A 21,404-nucleotide genomic window follows, 5' to 3' on the forward strand; every position below is an offset into this window, starting at 1 on the left:
GATCATTTAATTATTTTTAAATGTAAAATCTTACACTCAATCAAAATGAATCTGTTTCACATTCTCTGGTGGATTCATTCTTGAAATTTCTAAACAATAAACTTATTTTTTAGATGTATAATTTTCCTATTTATAAATCTTGATGTCTTAACCTTGCTGAGGAATGTTTGAAAGATCATTACCCTTAATAAATCATGCAGAGTAAACCAATTTGAGTGAATACCCTAAGTTTTTTCCCTAATAGCTGTTAAAGAAAGAAAATATTAAAGTATGATGACAGTAATTCTTTTAATAACAAGGTCCAGTGAACATCTTTTCACAAATGTAATGAAAGGGTTTTTGACAATCAATAGTAGAAAGAGTTGATGGCTTGAGGTGTCCACATTTTGCATCCCGTAAACTCTGCTGGAAATTCCTGCATCAGAGAATATATTTATCTTAGAAATTCATTTGTCAAGCAAAATGTATCACAAATTTAAAATATATCTGCAGTGATTTCAGTAGGCTTACAAATCGTGTGACAGACATATAGCTGTAAGACTATGAAGTGCAATTGTATCTAAAACTAATGGAAATGTCACTGGACAGCTGGAGATACGGAAGAAGTAGAAAGACTAGTACAGACTGGGATGTATACGTAAGTTAGACATATACACTCGAAAAATTCTTCTTCTAAAACTCCTGAAACTTCGGGAAAGTGACCAAATATAATAAATTCATTATGTGACATCTGTAACTACATATAAAAATATTCCAGTTTCCTATGCTTTGGATTAATGTGCACAGAGTATACATTTAAAATGCTAGCCTCACTTTAATCATAGAGGGTGCTTATATGCATTTAAAAAAGAGTGCACGTTTCCTGACTCAGCTTACTATTTTCCACACCAAACAAAATGTTCAAATGTTCTGAAACTGGGCTTTGAGAATAAAGTACCTGGATTTTAAATTTGGGGGCTAGGCTACAGCATACAGAAAAAAAAAAAAAGTTACTTAGTTTTAATTTCCCTTCAAATGTTCATGAATGTAACTGATGAGAAGTAACAATTTCAAGTAGTAAAATTTATCAGTGAGGACTCACCAACATTTTAAAGTCCACTATTACTTCAGTAGTACTTCTTTACAAGGATCCATTACCCTACCTGTCCCTTCATGGTTTTACTTTTGTATCTCGAAGCACTTTTCTCAATGATATTTTCTGGTTATCCTCATCTCCCCACTATCTTACATTATCTTATACACTCAGGTGTCCAAGGGCCTTAGATTTCCTGAGATTCACTTCCACCCTCTAACTTATTTCACTGTGCACTGCTGTGTACAACATCTGCATTCCCTGCACAGACCTCTCATGTGAGCTTCATGATCATGTACCAAAATGCCCCGAATGACACCTGTATACATAGCTAAATGTTGAATAGAGAGTCATTCAAATTGTATCCAACACTGAATTCTAATTATGCTCTATTAACATTAATAGCAGCATCAGTCTTACAACTTCTGGACCAAAAACCCTGGAGCCATCCCTGATTTGTCTCTCTTTCACACATCTTTGAAAGAAGTGTGGAATCTGGCCACTTTACACCAGTATCAACCCTACCAAACATCATCAAGTCACGACATCTCACCTGAATGACTGCAACAGACTCTTCAGCAGCCTCCTGCGTCCTCATTTAGACTCCCTGCTCCCTCCCCCAAAAGAACACACACCAAGTAATCTTAAGAGAGTGTCCAGAGGCACTCTAAAACAAGAAGCCTATTTTTGTCCCTCCTCTGCTCAAAACCCTCTAATAGCTTCTCATGCCTTCATGAAAAAATCCAAGTTCTTATACTTTTCTGATGTCCTTCACACTCCCACTATCATTAAGTCTCTAACCTACATTTCCCCCATCCCCTTGTTCACCTAGCTCTAGCATTGCAGGCCCTTTTGTTTTTTCCTCAAGCATGTTAAATACACTCCTACCTCAGGGTCTTTACACCAGCTGTCTACTATTAGGGAACCGTCCCATCAGGTAATCCAAATGGCTGGTTCATTCAAGGTACTGTACAAACATTTCTACAGGAGATTGTTTCTGACCATCCCATTTAAAACAGTGAAATCTCTTTCTCTTTCCTTCATGCACAAAAGACACTGTCATATAGCAAAAAAAAATAAGAGACTTCACAGCACTCCATAGCACTTATCTTCTTCTAATGTGCCATATCATTTACTTAGCTTATTTGTTCTGTCCTCATTCATCCCCACCAGCACTATCATGCTGAATTAGAATGTAATATCCATAAGGGGAGGATACTGTAGCCTGTTTTATTCATCACTGTAGTTTCAATGCCTAGAGCAGTGCCTGGCATATTACAGGCCACCAACAAACATGTTAAATAACCCAATGTCTCTCACACTGTGCCCCATGTTCCTTAGACTTAGTTAGATCATTTGCTTCATTTTCTAAACTAGTTTCCTGGACATCAACAAATGTATGGGATTTACCAATGAGACAGGACTACCAGAAATTATGTGGACTTCTGTGAAATAATAGCATGAAAGACACTAAGGGACCACATTAGAGATGCAAGATTACCAAATCACTTAGTGGAAAAAGCTCTTTTCTTTTTAGTTCTTGAATGACACCAACTAAATAGGTACAAGTTGCACTGACAGAGAGAGCTCGGTTCAGATACAATCTTTCTCTCCATTATACTTTTACCAATTCCTGCACCCAAACTAGTGAACATGTTAGTATCACAGAACATACAAAGAGAGAGGCAAAAGCAAAATGTCTCTTTACCATGTTTAGAAGGGCCCTCCTTGAGGAGAATGGGAATAAATAATGCTTTTTGGGTCTATTGGAGGCCTGAGATTTGTATTTGGTTGCCTAGCTGAGAAGTGAGATCACATGGAATTCAAGATATTCCCTAAGTCCCCAAGGATCCGCTCCTCTTCTTGACCTATAATCTACCAGGCCGTTCCTGAGCAGGAGAGGGAATGGAAAACAGTGACATGAAAACTTACACCATCTGAGATAGGGGTGTGCCATCCAACCACTTCCAGGGATGATTAGCTCCTATTTTATGTAATCCAGTCCAGTAATTGTAACTTATTTTTGATTGAATGAAGTTCTGTGGGAAAGGAGAATTAGGTATTACTCATAACATCACTGAAAATACCTCCCCGCATAGGACTCATAAAATACTGGACACGTTTATCTTCCAATGCCACTCTGATAAATGGAGAAGGCAGACTAATTTCTCCATGTGCAGAGAAGAAATGGATATGGAAAGGATTTAATGAACAAATCACTCAACTCTTTATGACTGAATGAGAGATACCCAGAAAGGGACATGATGGACTTAAATAAAACTTCACATACGATAAAGTAGACAGGTAAATAGGATTGCACTAAACCTAGAACTTCTCTCTACCTTAAAGAATGTGAAAATACAAGCTTCAAATCTGGAGACATATGCAGTAACTTAAAGAACAAACACATATTTCTATCAAGCAATATCAAAATAAAATTATCAATAATAAAAAATAGACAAAACATAAGAACACATTTCAAATAAATATAGCATATAGACAATAAATAGGAAAGAGCCAAGCTCACTACAGATCAGGAGATATTTTACAACTATTCAATTGGCAGAAAGTAAAAATAACAACACCACGTTTGTGGGATAGTAGAGATCAAAGATATCTTTTAAACTGATGTTAAAATCATATTGAAAAATGATCTGGAATTCTCATATACAACTGAACTTGTACAAATCCTACTGACCCACAATTCCACTCATAGGATGATTTATCATAAAAAAAAAAAAGAGAGAAGACACATGGGAGACATGTCTAAGAATGTTTCATGAGGGACTATCATAACAACAAGAGCTGGAAACAACCCAAATTCCCATCATCTAGAGAACGGATGAAGCATATGCACCCTGTGGAATCTTATACAGCAGTGAAAATGAAGAAACAATACCTACAAGGGTTGAAACAGTTTATGCCATTCATTTGCTATGTGCACTGTAGCAAAAAAAAACACAAAAAACAAAAAACCTTCCTTGAGTATTTTCTATAACTGAAGGGGGAATCATACTCTCAGTTTTGAAAATTTTCTGCCCTGAATAATGAATGCAGTGTCAAAAATATCTTTAACATTAAAAATTGTTAAGTTATTTGTAATCATTATTCCAATTGGCATATTCTATTCACTTCAAATGTTCCCTTATGGAATAAATGAAACAAGAAGGGATCAGGAGGGAGACAAACTACAAGAGACTTAATTTCACAAAACAAACTGATGGTTGCCATGGGGAGGGGAGTAGGGAGGTGGTTGGGTTGTAGACATTGGGAAAGATACGTACTATGGTGAATGCTGTGAAGTGTGTAAATCTGACGATTCACAGACCTGTACCCCTGGGGCTAATAATACATTACATGTAAATAAAAAAATTTTTAAAAATTATTTAAAAAAGGAAAAAAAGTTCCCTTGTGGATGCAAATGTAAAGCAACAAATTAATGTTCTTTACTGAAAGCAATGTATTTATTACCTCTCCGTCTTTCTCTCTCTCTCCCTCAAATCCTCTCCCTGTCTCTCTCCCACTCTTTCTTTCTCTCCTCTCTCTCTCTCTCTCACACACACAGACTTCAATATTCTTTTCACTATAATTAAATTGTATCAGAAAAAAATCTCAATAGTGTATCTTTTAGAGTAGGGAAGATGGATGAGTATTATATAAAATATAATATACTTTATCATCTCTGAAGAAACACTAAAATTAAATGTTCATTGATTCTTGCACTCACATATTTTTGTTAGATTTACAGGTATACCTACTTGTATAAAAGCCCCTCTCATTTTCCTGCATCAATGGATTTAAGGCACTGCTTTCATTATAATTCTAGTCTTTGGAAAATAGCAAAAGACTAAAATCCTAAACCATTATTATAAGAGTAATGCTGCTCTGCAGCAAAGTCTGTCTCTGGTTTGTATAGTGCATCAGTATTCCAGCATAGATCCTGACAACAAGGCTATCAGATTATAGACTATGCAACCCAGCTTTGCTCTAACCCACGACAAAAGTCACAAGGAATTTCAAAGGCTCTAGATTAGTTCACGGAGATACAGGGATAACAAGTATAAGAAGTTTCACTGAAACTTTGAAGCCTAGGAACTTCAATGGTAGGACTAAAACTGAAGAACACTGAATTGGAAATTACAGATACAGGGAGAGTACAGTTTACAAATAAAGTAAATTTCTGAGAAAAGAAAACAAATTATTTTAGAACAGACTGATAACCATTGAGGTTTAAATGAATCAAGGTATTAATAAGATGTAGCTGGATTTTTAAAATTTGACTCCTTAATGTCATTTCTTAGTTCATCTGTTTCTTATAGTAAAAAGTGATTTATTTATATTTTTATTTTAATAAGAATTTTATAAACAAGAGGGGCGCCTGGGTGGCTCAGTGGGTTAAAGCCTCTGCCTTCGGCTCAGGTCATGATCCCAAGGTCCTGGGATCGAGCCCCACAATTAGGCTCTCTGCTCTGCGGGGAGCCTGCTTCCTCCTCTCTCTCTGCCTGCCTCTCTGCCTAGTTGTGATTTCTCTCTGTCCAAAAAAAAAAAAAAAAAGAATTTTATAAACAAGAAAGTATAGGGCTTTTGTTTTATTTATTTAATCATTTTACTATTACTATCATCATCATCATCATCATTATTATTATTGTTATTGTTATTATTATTTTAGGTAAGCTCTACACCCAACATGAAACTTGAACTCACAACTCTTGAGATCGAGAGTCACATGCCCCACTGGACTGAGCTAGCCAGGCATCCCTGAGTGATGTTGCTGTTTTTCAAATGTAGGGCTTTTCACTCATCCTTCACAAGAAACTATTAGAAGTAACATTGCTAAGACTAAACAGTGTAACTGGAATTTGGTGCCTAAATGGAATTATTAGAAGGAAATCTACAGAATCCATTCAATTGACTTTATAGGCCTAAGCATTATAAGGAATGGCAAATTTGATCTAGATTGTCTCTACTAGAAAAGAGATGTTTCCTCTGCCATTCTGGATTAAAAGCAAAATAAGTCAAGCAGAGAGAGTCAATTTTCACATGGTTTCAATTACTTGTGGAGCATAGGGAATAACACGGAGGACATTGAGAGGTGGAGAGGAGAAGTGAGTTGGGGGAAATCTGAGGGGGAGACAAACCATGAGAGACTGTGGACTCTGAGAAACAAACTGAGGGCTTTTTTTGGCGGGGGTGGGGGGTTGGGTGAGCCTGGTGGTGGTTATTATGGAGGACACGTATTGCATGGAGTACTGGGGGTGGTGCATAAACAATGAATTCTGGAACACTGAAAAGAAATAAAACAAAATAAAAGTTCATTTTTCAGGAATCATTCTAGTATATTCAATCTCTATTTTTTATCCTTTTTCCCATGGCCACTCATGAAAGCGAGAGACTCACCTTCCATTACCTAAACCCTTACAAATGTGACTCCTTCCAAATACTGAACAAGAAGGAACAACAGAACTCAGATAATGAGAATTACGACTTTACATTGCTCACACCATTGAAGGTAGTTTTTCTTTTGCCCTGTATCAGCCCGGAGACGCTAAAAGCTAACCCTCTAATGTATATTAAAATGTAAAGATGCAACACATACAATAAAAGGACTAACAATGAAATGGCTCTCTTGTTCATTTTTTAAAGCAATGGATCTTGGGGTGCTTAGGTGACTTGGTTGGTTAAGTACCTGACTCTTGATCTCATCTCAGGTCTTGATCTCAGGGTCATGAGTTAAGCCTCGTGTGGGCTCTAGGCTGGACTAGAGCCTGCTTTAAAAAATAAGTACATAAAACAGTGGTTCTTCTAGGTCTATGTTACACCTTCATCTCCTCGTTAGAGAAATCTACTCTGATTAACAAGCGCTTCAAAACAAAGTGGCCAAATAATATGGGAGGAAAGTCGAAACAATGATCTTAACCCAAGACATAGGACTTCTCATAAAGCATTTAATCAAGTTTAATAAAGCAGACATACCTGTTCCGCTTTATTATCAATCTTAATGAGACTAGAACTCAGGTCTTCACATGACTTCTTACTCTCCTCCCAAGTTTTCTCTTCTTTTGAAAAATAGTAACAGCTTTTTCCACAGCAGTGCCATTTTCCTTGAAATGAGTCAGAGTCTTTGTCTAGAAAACAAAAGCCACCATGATCTTCAACCACAAGACCTCTTAGAGACCTGCACTTTATACATATTTCTGGCTTACTTCAGGCTGAACGACCAAAAATTAGGTGGTTTTCCCATTTCCCAAAAGTTTAATGCTGGTAATAGATTTTTGGCCAAACCGTGGGTTCTGGGACTGTCTCTGACAGACCTCAGACCATCGTTAGAATTGCACTGAAAAATTTTGCCTTCACAGGGACAAATAAACTGCAGCCATGTGGAGCAGATATCCTTAATTCCAAGAGATCTGTACTGGCAAAAAATCATCCATAAGCGTGAAATACTCAAATCATCAAATCACATGACTTTGTGAAAGTCAAGAGTTATATTAGCTATAATAAAGAAAATGGATTTGTTTCAAAAAACAAAGGAAAGAAAAAATAAAATGGTGAGCAAATTAAAGGATCTGACGAAGCATAACTTAAAGTTTTTAAATTCTGTATTGAAATGGGACAGAGTGGATAATGCCATTAAAAAAATTGTAAATTGTCTCCCCTCATGGTCCAATAGCTCACACCAGTCAGAATGGCTAAAATTAACAAGTCAGGAAATGACAGATGCTGGCGAGGATGTGGAGAAAGGGGAACCCTCCTACACTGTTGGTGGGAATGCAAGCTGGTGCAACCACTCTGGAAAACAGCATGGAGGTTCCTCAAAATGTTGAAAATAGAACTATCCTATGACCCAGCAATTGCGCTACTGGGTATTTACCCTAAAGATACAAACATAGTGATCCGAAGGGGCACGTGTACCCAAATGTTTATAGCAGCAATGTCTACAATAGCCAAACTATGAAAAGAACCTAGATGTCCATCAACAGATGACTGGATAAAGAAGATGTGGTATATATACACAATGGAATACTATGCAGCCATCAAAAGAAATGAAATCTTGCCATTTGCGACGACATGGATGGAACTAGAGGGTATTATGCTTAGTGAAATAAGTCAATCGGAGAAAGACAACTATCATATGATCTCCCTGATATGAGGACATGGAGAAGCAACATGGGGGGTTAGGGGGATAGGAGAAGAATCAATGAAACAAGATGGGATTGGGAGGGAGACAAACCATAAATGACTCTTAATCTCACAAAACAAACTGGGGGTTGCTGGGGGGAGGTGGGGTTGGGAGAGGGGGAGGGGGTTATGGACATTGGGGAGGGTATGTGCTATCATGAGTGCTGTGAAGTGTGTAAACCTGGCGATTCACAGACCTGTACACCTGGGGATAAAAATACATTATATGTTTATAAAAAAAAAAATTGGAAGGGGAGGCGAACCATAAGAGACTATGGACTCTGAAAAACAACCTGAGGGTTTTGAAGGGTCGGGGGTGGGAGGTTGGGGGAACAGGTGGTGGGTGATAGGGAGGGCACGTTTTGCATGGAGCACTGGGTGTTGTGCAAAAACAATGAATACTGTTATGCTGAAAAAATAAATAAAAAATAAAATAAAATTTTAAAAAATTGTAAATTTTAAGTATTCAGTACATACCTATAAAAGGTGGAAAAATTGAGTCATCTTCAACCTCTCCTAAGGAAGCATTTTTTTCTTTTGTGTCATTCTTATTCTGTATTGTGTGTGAAGGACATTTCTGAAAAACTTCAATCCATATTATAAAATTACAGTCGTGAATGCCTTTCATAGATCACATTATTATACCTGCTCCTTACTCTAATTCTAAATGGCATAGTGAATGTTGTTGACTAAATAAAAGTACAATCAGAGAAAATGGTAGCTTAAAATAGTTTGAAGTATCAAAAATAAAACAGATTTTCCATAAGAGACTACGGACTCTGAAAAACAACCTGAGGGTTTTGAAGGGTCAGGGGTGGGAGGTTGGGGGAACAGGTGGTGGGTAATAGGGAGGGCACATTTTGCATGGAGCACTGGGTGTTGTGCAAAAAAAAGATGCAGGGCTCAATTCCAGGACCCTGGGACCATGACCTGAGCCGAAGGCAGAGGCTTTAACCCACTGAGCCAACCAGGCGCCTCAAAACAGATTTTTTAAATAAAAATTTAACTTGCTATCCATTTTTAAGTATATAAAACTTATAAAACAGAAGGTATAAAAATACAAACATATAAATTGGAAAATATAAACTTGAAATAAAACATTAACCAGTTTCTATGTCATCTACTCTTCAAATAAAGATTTCAATGTTGGTGAGATTTAGTATTTATTTAGCAACTGACTCTCTACTAGGATAAGCTTATAACTGATTCACTGAATTTACCTAAACCAAGAACTTAGTTACTTCTAATATGCAAAAAGAAAGTTAAACAACTCTGAGAGAAATAACAATATCTTCCCAAAACTCACAAATAAAAAAATATAAAAGCATAATATATACTTCTTTGTAAGTGTGTGAATATTAAAGGAAAAATCCTTTAAAGATTGTTACACCACTGAGAATATTAATTTCCAATTCTGCTACTACCAATCATCAGGGAGAATAACTGACTCATCATGTTAAGCTTTTTTTTTTTTAAGATTTTATTTATTTGACAGAGAGAGAGAGAGAGACAATGAGAAAGGGAACACAAGCAGGGGGAGTAGGAGGGGGAGAAGCAGGCTTCCCGCAGAGCAGGGAGCCCAACATGGGGCTCAATCCTAGGATGCTGGGATCATGACCTGAGTCTAAGACAGACACATTAACAACTGAGCCACCCAGGTGGCTCATGTTCAGTTTTAGAAGCTAATACCAAACAGTTGTATCAGTGTATAGTCCCTTTACAATGTATGAGATCATGTAGATCCACATACTTTCAAAACTTGGTAAAGTTTTTGCTTTGCCATAATTAAAAAAATAATTTTCTGTATTCATTGTCTCTGCTTCCTAATGTTTGAAGTTTTAGCCACTGCAATCAGACTTTGACGATACCCACCATTTAACTGAATCTACTCTAGCAAATGTCTTTAGTGACCTCTCTCTTGCCAAATTTAGTAAGCATACTGTTGGCGGTTATTTTACTTGATCTTCTGATACCATTCAGAACCCATGACTGTTCAATTATTTTATCTCCAGACTTTTAATCCTACCATATGCATGCTGATGGTCTGCATCTACTATCAAATGCTCACTCTAAGACACTCAAACCAATCTAATTCTTTCTGGTCATCTCCACTGATATGTCACAACTCCTCATACCTCACCATTATTCACATACACACACACACACACACACACACACACACACACACACACACACACACACTTCATAGCCTAATGTTTTCTGTAACATTTAGTGGAATATATTTGCCAAAGTATATAGCCTGACATCAAATGGTATCACTAATTTGTCTCCTTCACACAATCAATAAAAGACATACCCTAGGGTGCCTAAGTGGCTCAGTGGGTTAAGCCGCTGCCTTGGGCTCAGGTGATGATCTCAGGGTCCTGGGATAGAGTCCCACATCGGACTCTCTGCTCAGCAGGGAGCCTGCTTCCCCCTCCTCTCTGCCTGCCTCTCTGCCTACTTGTGATCTCTCTCTCTCTGTCAAAAAATAAATAAAATCTTAAAAAAAAAAGGACATACCCTAACAATTCTACATAGTAAATATTTCTCATAAACGGTCCCAATGCCTCATCACTTCTTTTAAGACACTAATTCAGTCATTCTAACTAACCCTAATTCCTGAAATACCTCCTGTCTTGTCCCCCCACCCACTTTCCAGTCTTTTCAAATTGACTTTTCCCAAATCTCTATATGTTCATGAGACATGAATCCTGTTTTCCCTCTGTAATATCTTCCCAAGGTTCCTTTTTGGTTTTAGAACAAATCTAAAATTGCTTAACATGATATTAAAGTTATCATAAATTACATACCTAGCCACCCTCTTTCTAGCTACTTCTTTTATTTACCCAGAAACTTAAATCTTCTCACACATCAGTGCATTCTTTTGTTCATGCTGTTCTCTGCCTAGATGAGTTTTCTCTTCCCTGACCTTCCTGATTAAGTCCTACCTAATCTTCTTATCATATCAATTATTATCCCTGGACGAAAACTTTCTTGACCTCAGGGACTATCCCATCCATCTGATATCTTCATGCCATCACCCCAGCACTGATAATATTTATTTTAAAAACTGTTTCATTTAAAAAAAATCTTCCCCTTTAAACTAAGCTCATTGTGAACTGACTTTTAAAATTCCTGTGTCTTTAGTATACATAGTTCCTGAGCCAAAATTGTGTTGAATGAATGAACCAAAGATTTAATAAACGTCAGGGAAAAGATATTAAAAGCAAGTGTTGTACTGCTGGGTATTTACCCCAAAGATAGAGATGTAGTGAAAAGAAGAGTCATCTGTACCCCAATGTTTATAGCAACAATGGCCACGGTCGCCAAACTGTGGAAAGAACAAAGATGCCCTTCAACCGATGAATGGATAAGGAAGATGTGGTACATATACACGATGGAGTATTATACCTCCATCAGAAAGGATGAATACCCAACTTTTGTAGCAACATGGACGGGATTGGAAGAGATTATGCTGAGTGAAATAAGTCAAGCAGAGAGAGTCAAGTATCATATGGTCTCACTTATTTGTGGAGCATAACAAAGAACATGGAGGACATGGGGAGATGGAGAGGAGAAAGGAGTTGAGGGAATTTGGAAGGGGAGATGAACCATGAGAGATTATGGACTCTGAAAAACAACCTGAGGGTTTTGAAGGGGTGGGAGGTTGGAGGTTGGGGAACCAGGAAGTGGGTAATAGGGAGGGCACGTGTTGCATGGAGCACTGAGTGTGGTGCAAAAACAATGAATACTGTTATGCTGAAAATAAATAAATAAATAAATTTAAAAAAAAAAAGAATGTGGGAAAATATTATGATGAAATGTGAATATTTAAATTAGGTATAGCTTCATTGAGTAAAATGTTTAAACACTAATTAAAAATTCAACTTTAAAAAAAAAAGCAGGTGTTGTATAGATATTGTACAAATTGACATGCAGTAGGGGCTCCTGGGTGGCTCAGTAGGTTAAACTTCTCCCTTCAGTTCAGGTCATGATTCCAGGATCCTGGGATCAAGCCCTGTAACAGGGGCTCCAGGCTCAGTGGGAAGCTTGCTTCTTCCTCTCCCTCTGCCTGCTGCTCACCCTACTTGTACTCTGTCTCTCTCTGTGTTAAATAAACAAATTTTTTTTAAAAAAGGAACTGATATGAAATATATAAGTGAAATAGAAAATAGATCAATCTTATATTTCTCTGTGATGTAAGCAGTATCACAGTATAAGGAATGTAATATTCAAGTAAAGATTTTTTCCAATTCTTTGATTATATAGAAAACCTCCTTTTACTCAAAATATAAGGATGAATATATGTAATCTTCACTATACATTTCAGCCAAATTCTGTGCTATTACAACTATTATGTACCCTCTTTTGTGTTGCATAAAAACTGACAGCCAAATAATAAAATCATCATCATCAATATTATCATCAACACTATTATTAACATCTGTATAGGACTTTATGATTTACACGGGCTCCGCAGAAATCCAGTAGTTATAACATTTCATTTATCACTCTGGCTCATTGCTCTCATAAGAACTGTGTATGTCCGATACTCACATATAGATCTTATGCCTGTGATTGCCAGCAGGAGGATCACACACATAACTCCCAGGGATAATACAACAATATGACATGGAAATCCTGTACAAATCAGAAAGCAAAATATATAGTAAGCATTGAGCATAACAAAACCCCCAGAATTAGAAGGAAATGAAAATTCATTCTGGAACTAAAATTAATGTCACTGTTCACTGTGATAAAACTCATTGAATATGACATTTAAATATGCCTATTGATATATAAAAAAACAGACATAAAGTATCAAATAAGCATAGACAGGATTATTATGATTGCACTTTTTCTTATTTGACATCATAACGTTTTCTGAAAACAAAAATGTTTTCAGAACAAAAAAACTGAAAAACCTTTACCTCTCTTTTTATTCCCTCGACGTCTTTTGCCCTTCTGTTTCCTTGAATTGGGTAAATTCAGCTCTGCGTATGTCACTCTCTCCTCACTCATTTTTGAGGGCTGCAACTGAAGTCCTATGCAATGCTTCATAAGGCATGAAAATAACATTATTTATCATGATGTAACAGCAACAGCTAAACAAATGAAAAGCATGAGCATCTGAAATAAACAAGTTAAAGTAGACATTTATCTGGGACTGTTAGGGATTTTTTTTTTACATTTCTCTTTGTAATGACTTAAACAGAGATTCTACACTATTAAATAATGGCCCACTACTGTTTATGGGTATGTTATGTGTCACTTTTTTTATATTTGCCAAATTTAAACATGTATGTATTTCATACTCACCTAAAAATCTGACTTATTGAAAAATTATGTCTGACCACTTAATGTCTGTCTTATGTCCAAGTGGCAACTTTAATGACACCAAATACAGTAAAGACACACACATCCCAGTAAAGACTCTTAGTAAAGACACACACATCCCAGTTTGACAAACTCCACATCTGCCACATGGCTATGTCAGACCTCACTCATTCATCTACATTATCCCTTGAACTTTATAGTCACTGGGTCATGACTCTGTTTTCAGAGTGTAAGGAAAATGCAGAAATCATGGGGTCCAAGGAAAGGGAGTTACAGAAGTAACACGAAGGAGGCATAACTTGTAACTCTAACAACAGTGCTGCACAGTGGCCCTTTCTATTTGTAGATAAGGAACACTGAGGCTCCAAACATAAACAGCACTCCCAAGGTCAGACAGCAAGTAAATGATAGTCTTTAATTAAAATAAATATAACTCTGGGGCGCCTGGGCGGCTCAGAGGGTTAAGTCTCTGCCTTTGGCTCAGGTCATGATCTCAGGGTCCTGGGATCAAGCCCCACATTGCATAGGGCTCTCTGCTCAGCAGGGAGGCTGCTTCCCTTCCTGTCTCTGCCTGCCTCTCTGCCTACTTGTGATCTCTGTCTGTCAAATAAATAAATAAAAATCTTTAAATAAAAAATAAAATAAAATAAATATAAGTCTTATAAATATAGTAAATAAATAGGTATAAAATATATTAAATATAGTCTGGTTCAGATAAATGAATAAATTATTAAAATATTATACTTAAATATAATTTATATAAATATGTATTTAGTTCAAGTGTGTTTATTATATATAGCTAATTTATATTTATCCAAGTATATGATCCCTCACCTACACGTAACTCATATGAACAATACCTTCCAAAGAATACCTAATAAATTCTCTCCTGTAGAATTAAAAAAATACATATATAAAGTGATTAAAGTGCAGAAAATATTTTTCCCAAAAGAATATTTTTGGTAAGTGTAGAAAGAACTAAATAACTGTTCTTAAACAGATTTGAAACTCAGGGGTTTTTTTGTTGTTTTTTTTTTAAGACTTTATTTATTTATTTGAGAGACAGAGATCACAACTAGGCAGAGAAGCAGGCAGAGAGAGAAAGAGGAGGAAGCAGGGTGATGCGGGGCTCAATCCTAGGACCCTGGGATCATGACCTGAGCCGAAGGCAGAGGCTTTAACCCACGGAGCCACCCAGGTGCCCCAACTCAGGTTTTTAAAATATCTTGATATTTTATCATTCAGTTACTTTAGAATGTCAGGAAATATTATTTGAACAATTACCAAATATTGATAAAATTTATAAACACACTGCCATTTGGTTTTCAATAAATACTCTCTCTACCAAATTGCCAAATTATAAGCTAAATTTTGTGTTAAGATCATATTTTCTTCCCTAATTGGATTCCTTTAGTTGTAATTTAATTGAATGTCTGTATAACAAAATAATAGGAAAATAAATGTGCAAATATAAACCTGGATTTATTTTGATAAAATAATCATGTTATCAAAGCATCAAACATTTTTAATTACATTTAACTGACAGATGAGGGGATTTAACCATTGGATAATTTATTGCTAATCAGTTAAGTAATATCTAGAGAGATGAGAGGGAGAACACATTTTATATTGTCTAAAAAAGAATTAAATCATTCTTAAAGCATCGAAGAATTTTAAAATATCATATTCTGCCTAGGAAATATTTTGACCCGCTCTCATTCTGATCCATTCCTGTCTTCACTTGTAGAATAAAGTTAACATTACATATGAATTAACAAGGATTCCAAAGTCAGTTGTTTTCTGCAACATCCCAAAACCCCTCCCAACTTCACACATAGCTTTCCTGTAGCAGATTCTACTTTATCCCTCTTTGCTCCACAATGGGACAGCACAGGCATGGGGCACATAAGCTCTCTGACTGCAATACCTGTTTCCTGGACTTGGGATCTCACCAGCCGGACAAATACCTTGGTCAGGAACACAGCTGCGATGTCCTGGCTCTGCAGGCCTTTCACCTCTGCTTTGATGTAGGAGGTACCTGCTGATATGATTCACTGACTCTCAGAGGGACCTTGTCAGAGGAAAGATAGCCAATGATCATGTGACATTAGATATCCCCCCACCCCCGCCCAAGTTTCCACTGGTGTCAGCATCTCATTAACTCCTGTACTCTACTCTGTGGCAGACAAAACTCATAGAAAACTCAAATGCTAAATCTTATACATATTCTCTGAATCAGTTTAAACCTGGGATTTAGTAGGTACTTTGAAGATTGGGGGAAATGGCCTTTTCAAAATCTCATGAGATTAGGAAATGCTTAACAATAAAATTCAAAAGTTATGAAAATAAAAAATGAAATGTCTGTATTCTACCTGACATGACTCATATGCATTCTTTTTATGGAATGAAAGTAAGTTCCCACTTGTTACATACATATAGTAAAAACAGAGACCGTCAAAATGTGTTCAAATTTTAGATCCTATTTTTAACAAACATCCTAAGGAAGCCAGATTGCTTAATATAGTACAGTATATCTAAATACCTAAAAACTGAGATATGAGTGATTTTAAGAATATCACATTTCTTCTCATTTCCTGTGATCTCTTTAAGCTTCCTGAAAAAGCCAACTCTTCAAATAATAAAATGAAGACACAAATATAGGGAAATATTTAAAATATTGAATAAGTTTACATGCAGTCCTTTTAATGCATCAAACTAAAATTCATCTGTCCCAGTAGTTGGAGCAAAAACTATCAGAGCATTTTTTAAAAGAGATTATTTAATTCAGTGACCAGCTCTATGCCCTATTTAACCCTAGAAGTCAGAGTTAGGCAGGAACAAAAGCCGTTTTGTTTTATTTTTTCATATGAACCACATTGATCTGTGCACCACAAGGGTCCCAATGCTCTGATGTTTCAAAATCCTTAGAGCTGTGTAGTAATAACAATGGAAATCCACCTCTATGTCAGCTACACCTGGTCAAGTCTATTCAAAAGCACTCTCCCCACGGTTTGAGCTTCCTTTTCCATCATTCTCAAACACACATGTCTTATCCTCCTCCAAATAATGATAGTAGCACTTGTGAGAGTCCCCAGCAATTTTTCTTGTCAGTTTGCCTTTTTCGCATACAGTTTCTTTGCTAAGATCTAACTAATAGTTTTCAGGAAGTAGGTTTCTGACATAAAGAAAGAAAGCAGTCTGCAAATTCTCCATGCAACAGGGCTTTCTCTTAAAGGCAAACATGGTCTTTAGGCATGCCTGTGAACTGAGATCTTCCCGGTCCTGGTGTAGTTACTCTGCATGGCAGCTGCACATCTCTGTCTATGCCTTGTGTCAAATCCCCAGTTCTAAAATATGTCATTTAGCAGAAATATATTTGATTACTCTTTTTATGCTACTAAATGCTATATACCTTACCAGTAAAGGATGATTAAACCATCAAACTGACTGTGAATGTGTGTTTTCGAGGGTGAACAGTGTGACTTCTAAACTCTCAGTGCAGTGCTGACTTCTGGGGTGTGGGGCATGAAGACCTGACTGCAGTTTACACTTGTCTGCTTCTGAAGCAGCAGCTGAGTGAAGTGACTGACTTTGGAAGTCCCAGCCTCTTCAGCAGCATCCACAATACCTCCCATGCAAATGAGTGTGCTGGGAGACTGAGCCTTAGGATCAGAACCCATTAGGTGGTATTGAATAACATTTTTATATGTTAGGGACCAAGTAGAAAATTGACTAAAAGTTTGCATGCATTCACAGGAATGCATTGTCTCTGATCTTTTTGAAAGTTGTATAGATTACGTTTATCATTGTTTAATATTAATAGATCAGCTGGTACGTATGTATCCCTAAAAATTTGGGACAAACCACCAATGAAAAGGATTTACTAGCAATTTTAGTTGTTAGGGCTTTTTAAATAAGATGCTAGGTGTGTTATAACTAAAATAGATATAATAAGCTCTAAAACCGGGGCACCTGAGTGGCTCAGGGGTTAAAGCATCTGCCTTCAGCTCAGGTCATGATCCCAGGGTCCTGCGATGGAGCCTCACATCAGGCTCTCTGCTTAGCATGAAGTCTGCTTCCACCACTCTCTGCCTGCCTCTCTGCCTACTTGTGATCTCTGTCAACTAAATAAATAAAATCTTAAAAAAGAAATAAAATAAGTTCTAAAACCTATCAAATTATATAACTTTAAATATTTTATCAACAATATTTACAAGAAGTAAAAATATAAAGTACCATTATCAGAGTACGGGTGTATGACTATGTTTTTTAAAATTTACTTTTGATTTTCTAAATAATTTGAAGAATGAGGCTGTTATTAACCAATCCATTTTAAGGACATTATCCCCAAAGGACTTCTGTCCTTAAAACACTCACACACTTTTGTAATTGATATCGATGTATTTTTAGTCCATCTTAAAATATTTGCTATACCTCTCTTCTACCTCAACTTTCATTTATCCTGTAAGGTTTCACTAAAATATCAGCTGTGTTCACTATTTTTGCATTCACCAAACTTGGTCTTTGCCAAAGAAAAGTAAAAACTATAATGACATTGAGGGAAAAGGCTGTAAGGTGAAGAAACCAAGATCTAACTCCAAAATGAAATAACTGTAAATAAGAGGGAAGGAGAGAGATGTTCATGCTAATATCCATAAACAGAACAAACCAGAATGATAGCAGGATCTAATAAACTTGTATGAAATTTATAATAAAGCAAGTAGAGTGCGTGAAATACTGAAATAATATTCCAAAAACAAAGGTACATGAGAAAACAGGTTTTCATTTTTATTTTTCATATCATGTTCTTCTTATATAGTACTTTCATTTATGTGCTTTTTTATCATAAAATTGGTAAAAGTTGAGTGTGAAGAAATCGTGAGTTCAAAATTCATGGTTATATTACAAGGCAAGGAAAAGGGAATAATGATATAATTTGACCATAAGTAGGAGGAGTTTGTGTAAACAGAAATGAAAACGATGAAGGGAAACAATTTGCTTTACTTGTCATCTTTAATATTTCCATGTGTAATTTTGGCTCAATAACACACATTGGTACAATAAATCTCAAATTATTTTGGAGGATTCAGGTTACACTCTTGCCTTTAGTAGTTAAAGACTCAGGCCTTGATTTGCCTTCTCCAGGTGCTGCTTCTCTTGACATTTTTGTTAACTTAGTTTCAAGAAGATTCTTTAGTTTAGTAAAGCTGCCAGCAGATACAGCACTATCATTTTTTAAAAATGGTTGTTTCCTCTCATACTTTCCATTTTTTGCTGTGCCCCTGTCATATGTCTCATCTAGAAGAATTACGTATAATAGTTGTTTTTACAGGAAATGTCAAAATAGACTCTTGTTTTCCAGTCACCTATTTTAATGCCATTTTGGTAGAGGCAGTAAGGCAAAACAGACCTTTCTAAATATTCGATTTATCTAAAAATGTGAAAGGGACTGAGTTCATTATCAATTGAGACTTAAATCAGAAGTAACATGGTCTGGCCAGGGCTGGGGAAGCTAAGACAGTGGCATTAGTAGGAGGACCCCAGGCTCCTCTCCTCTCTCAAACACAACTAGATAACTATCCAATCATTCTGAAACCCAAGAAATTGGCCTGAGGACTGACAGAACAAACTCCACAACTAGAGGGAGACAGGAAGCCACAGCAAGGAAGGTAGGAAGGGATGGGACCTAGTTTAGGAGAGAAATGGTTCAGGGTGGTGTGGAGGGCTGGGAGTCATGATCACAGAGACATGTGAGAGACAGACCCACACAGGGGAACTCACAAGGAGAACACTTCCTCAAAGCCATTGACAGGGAAAACAAGAGGGGGTGGATTTCATGAGTTTTTACTACTCGTGGGACTTAAAGCCTGGGGTTTTAGAGGTCAGTGGGCTTGGCTGAGTTAGAGCCCTGAGTGTACTGCCCAACTCCTGGGGAGAAGGCGGGCAAACAACCTGGGGCAGATGGCACAATCTGAGGCTTGCTTAAGGTGCATGGGAAGAGACTGTTCCCTCTTGGTGTGTATCTGTGAGAGGTGATGTTTGCAGACTCACCTCTCCACTGAAAAGGAACCAATAGATGTTACATCCCTCCCTGCCCCCTCACCATAGGCACAAGGACAGCTGCTTAGGGTGGCTCACCCCTACCCTGACTGCCTATCCTGTTTTTTCCAAGTCCTTCTCCACTGTGCTCAGGTACAACTGTCCTTCTCAGTCAAACCTCCCTCAGTCCCAGCACTGGAAGACTCACTCCCAGAAGACCAGCACAGGCCACTTCACACATCAGACCACAAAATCCTACAGTTTTAAACCTCAGCAGCCTTTGCTGGGATAGAGCCCAGAGGGCACTGCGTTCCTCCCAGAGAGAAGACAGGCAAAGAATCAGGAGAAAAACAGTTTCAAAACTATGATCTGAAAAATGCCTGAGGCACACAGGAGGAATTTATTCATTCTGCTCAGAGTGCTTCCCTGAGTGCAGCAAGCATGGAGACCCTTCTCCAGGGACAAAGGAGCTAACTGGCATCATTGCCAACATCTGCCCTTCGGCATAAGCACAAAAATACCTACAGTAAGCAGCACAGCTCCAACACTGCCCAGCCAGCTTACACATATCCCACACTCCTGCATTAAAGTCCTTATTGGCCTAGTTTGCCCCAGTCCCAAATCAGTGTCCAAACCATATCTCCCAACCAGAGAGTTCTGCATAGCTTCAGTTCTAGTGGAAGTATCACCCGGTCTCATTTAACAAACTCAAAAGAACACACCTACTTACAACTCCCCAGACTGTGGCCAAGGACCAAACACTGTCCACAACCAAGAAGAGCCTATTCTTTCCTCTCAGGAGCAGGAAACATAACAGGCTTTCCTAAACACAGAAGAGAGAGACTTAGAAAAAAATTAATTCCAAGATGAAGGAATTCATCCCAAATGAAATGGCACAATAAGGTCAGGCCAGATATCTAAGTGAAATAGATATAAGTAGCATGCCTAATGGAGAATTTAAATAATCGTGAGGATACTTGCTGGGTTTGAGAAAAGACTAGAAGACTGTAGGAAGGCCCTTACTGCAGTGATGAAAGAATTAAAATAAGGAAGTAAAATAATAAAGATTAGAGCAGAAATAAATGATATGAAGACTAAAATAATAGAACAGAATACTGAAACCAGGAATTGGCTCTTTGAAAAAACTAATAAAATTGGTAAACCTGTAGCCAGACTTATGAAAAAGAAAAGAGAAAGAACCAAAAAATAGTCAACAAGTAAGAGAGGAGAACATCAACGCCACAAAAAAACAATTATAAGAGAATGTTACAGAAAACAACATGCCAACAAACTGGACAAAACAGGATGAAGTAGAAAACATGAGCAGATGGATACTCAGCAAAGAAGCTGATTCAGTAATCAAAAATCTCCCAACAAAATAACGTCCAGGGCCAAATGTCTTCCCAGGTGAATTCTACCAAACATTTAAAAAAATGACTTAATCCTCATTCTTCCAACTATTCTGAAAACTACAAGTGGAAGGAAAATGTCCAAATTCATTCAATAAAGCCAGCATTACCCTGATTACAAACCAGACAAAGGCTCCACTAAAATATAGAACTCCACAACAATATCCCTGATGAACAGGGATGCAAAATTCTCAATAAAATACATGGCAAATTGAATCCAACAGTACATTATAAGAATGACTCACCACAATCACGTGGAATTTATTCCTGGGCTGCAAGGATGATTCATATTAATAAAAGAAAGGGTAAGAACCATATGATCCTTTCAACAGATGCAGAAAGAGCATTTGACAAAATATAATATC

At 37.1% G+C, this 21,404-nt stretch overlaps 1 protein-coding gene across 2 annotated transcripts; it reads right to left on the minus strand.

Moving 5' to 3' along the window:
- Positions 1–269: 269 nt before the first annotated feature.
- LOC123947021 (C-type lectin domain family 9 member A-like) lies at positions 270–15,641 on the minus strand. Of its 2 annotated transcripts, XM_046012960.1 has the most exons (7): positions 15,519–15,641; positions 13,186–13,309; positions 12,812–12,895; positions 8,729–8,836; positions 7,046–7,197; positions 3,005–3,111; positions 270–415 (listed from the first exon to the last, which is right to left on the minus strand). In XM_046012960.1, exons 2-7 carry the CDS (start codon positions 13,274–13,276, stop codon positions 289–291), a joined length of 669 nt encoding a protein of 222 aa, XP_045868916.1. In that variant the 5' UTR covers positions 13,277–13,309; positions 15,519–15,641; the 3' UTR covers positions 270–288. The 2 variants fall into 2 exon arrangements, with proteins under 2 accessions (XP_045868916.1, XP_045868917.1); XM_046012961.1 differs by lacking the exon at positions 8,729–8,836.
- Positions 15,642–21,404: the final 5,763 nt, after the last annotated feature.

The sequence above is a fragment of the Meles meles genome, chromosome 7, assembly GCF_922984935.1.
Source record: "Meles meles chromosome 7, mMelMel3.1 paternal haplotype, whole genome shotgun sequence".
Lineage (NCBI taxonomy): Eukaryota > Metazoa > Chordata > Mammalia > Carnivora > Mustelidae > Meles > Meles meles.

What these genes read in the sequence shown, in the direction of transcription:
- LOC123947021 (XM_046012960.1), bottom strand. Translation starts at nt 13,276, where the DNA reads ATGAGTGAGGAGAGAGTGACATACGCAGAGCTGAATTTACCCAATTCA. An exon ending in CACAGGCATAAGATCTATAT is followed by an intron (nt 8,837 to 12,811) that starts GTGAGTATCGGA and finishes TATGGATTGAAG; the next exon opens with TTTTTCAGAAATGTCCTTCA. An exon ending in ACACCCCTATCTCAGATGGT is followed by an intron (nt 416 to 3,004) that starts GTAAGTTTTCAT and finishes TCTCTGATGCAG; the next exon opens with GAATTTCCAGCAGAGTTTAC.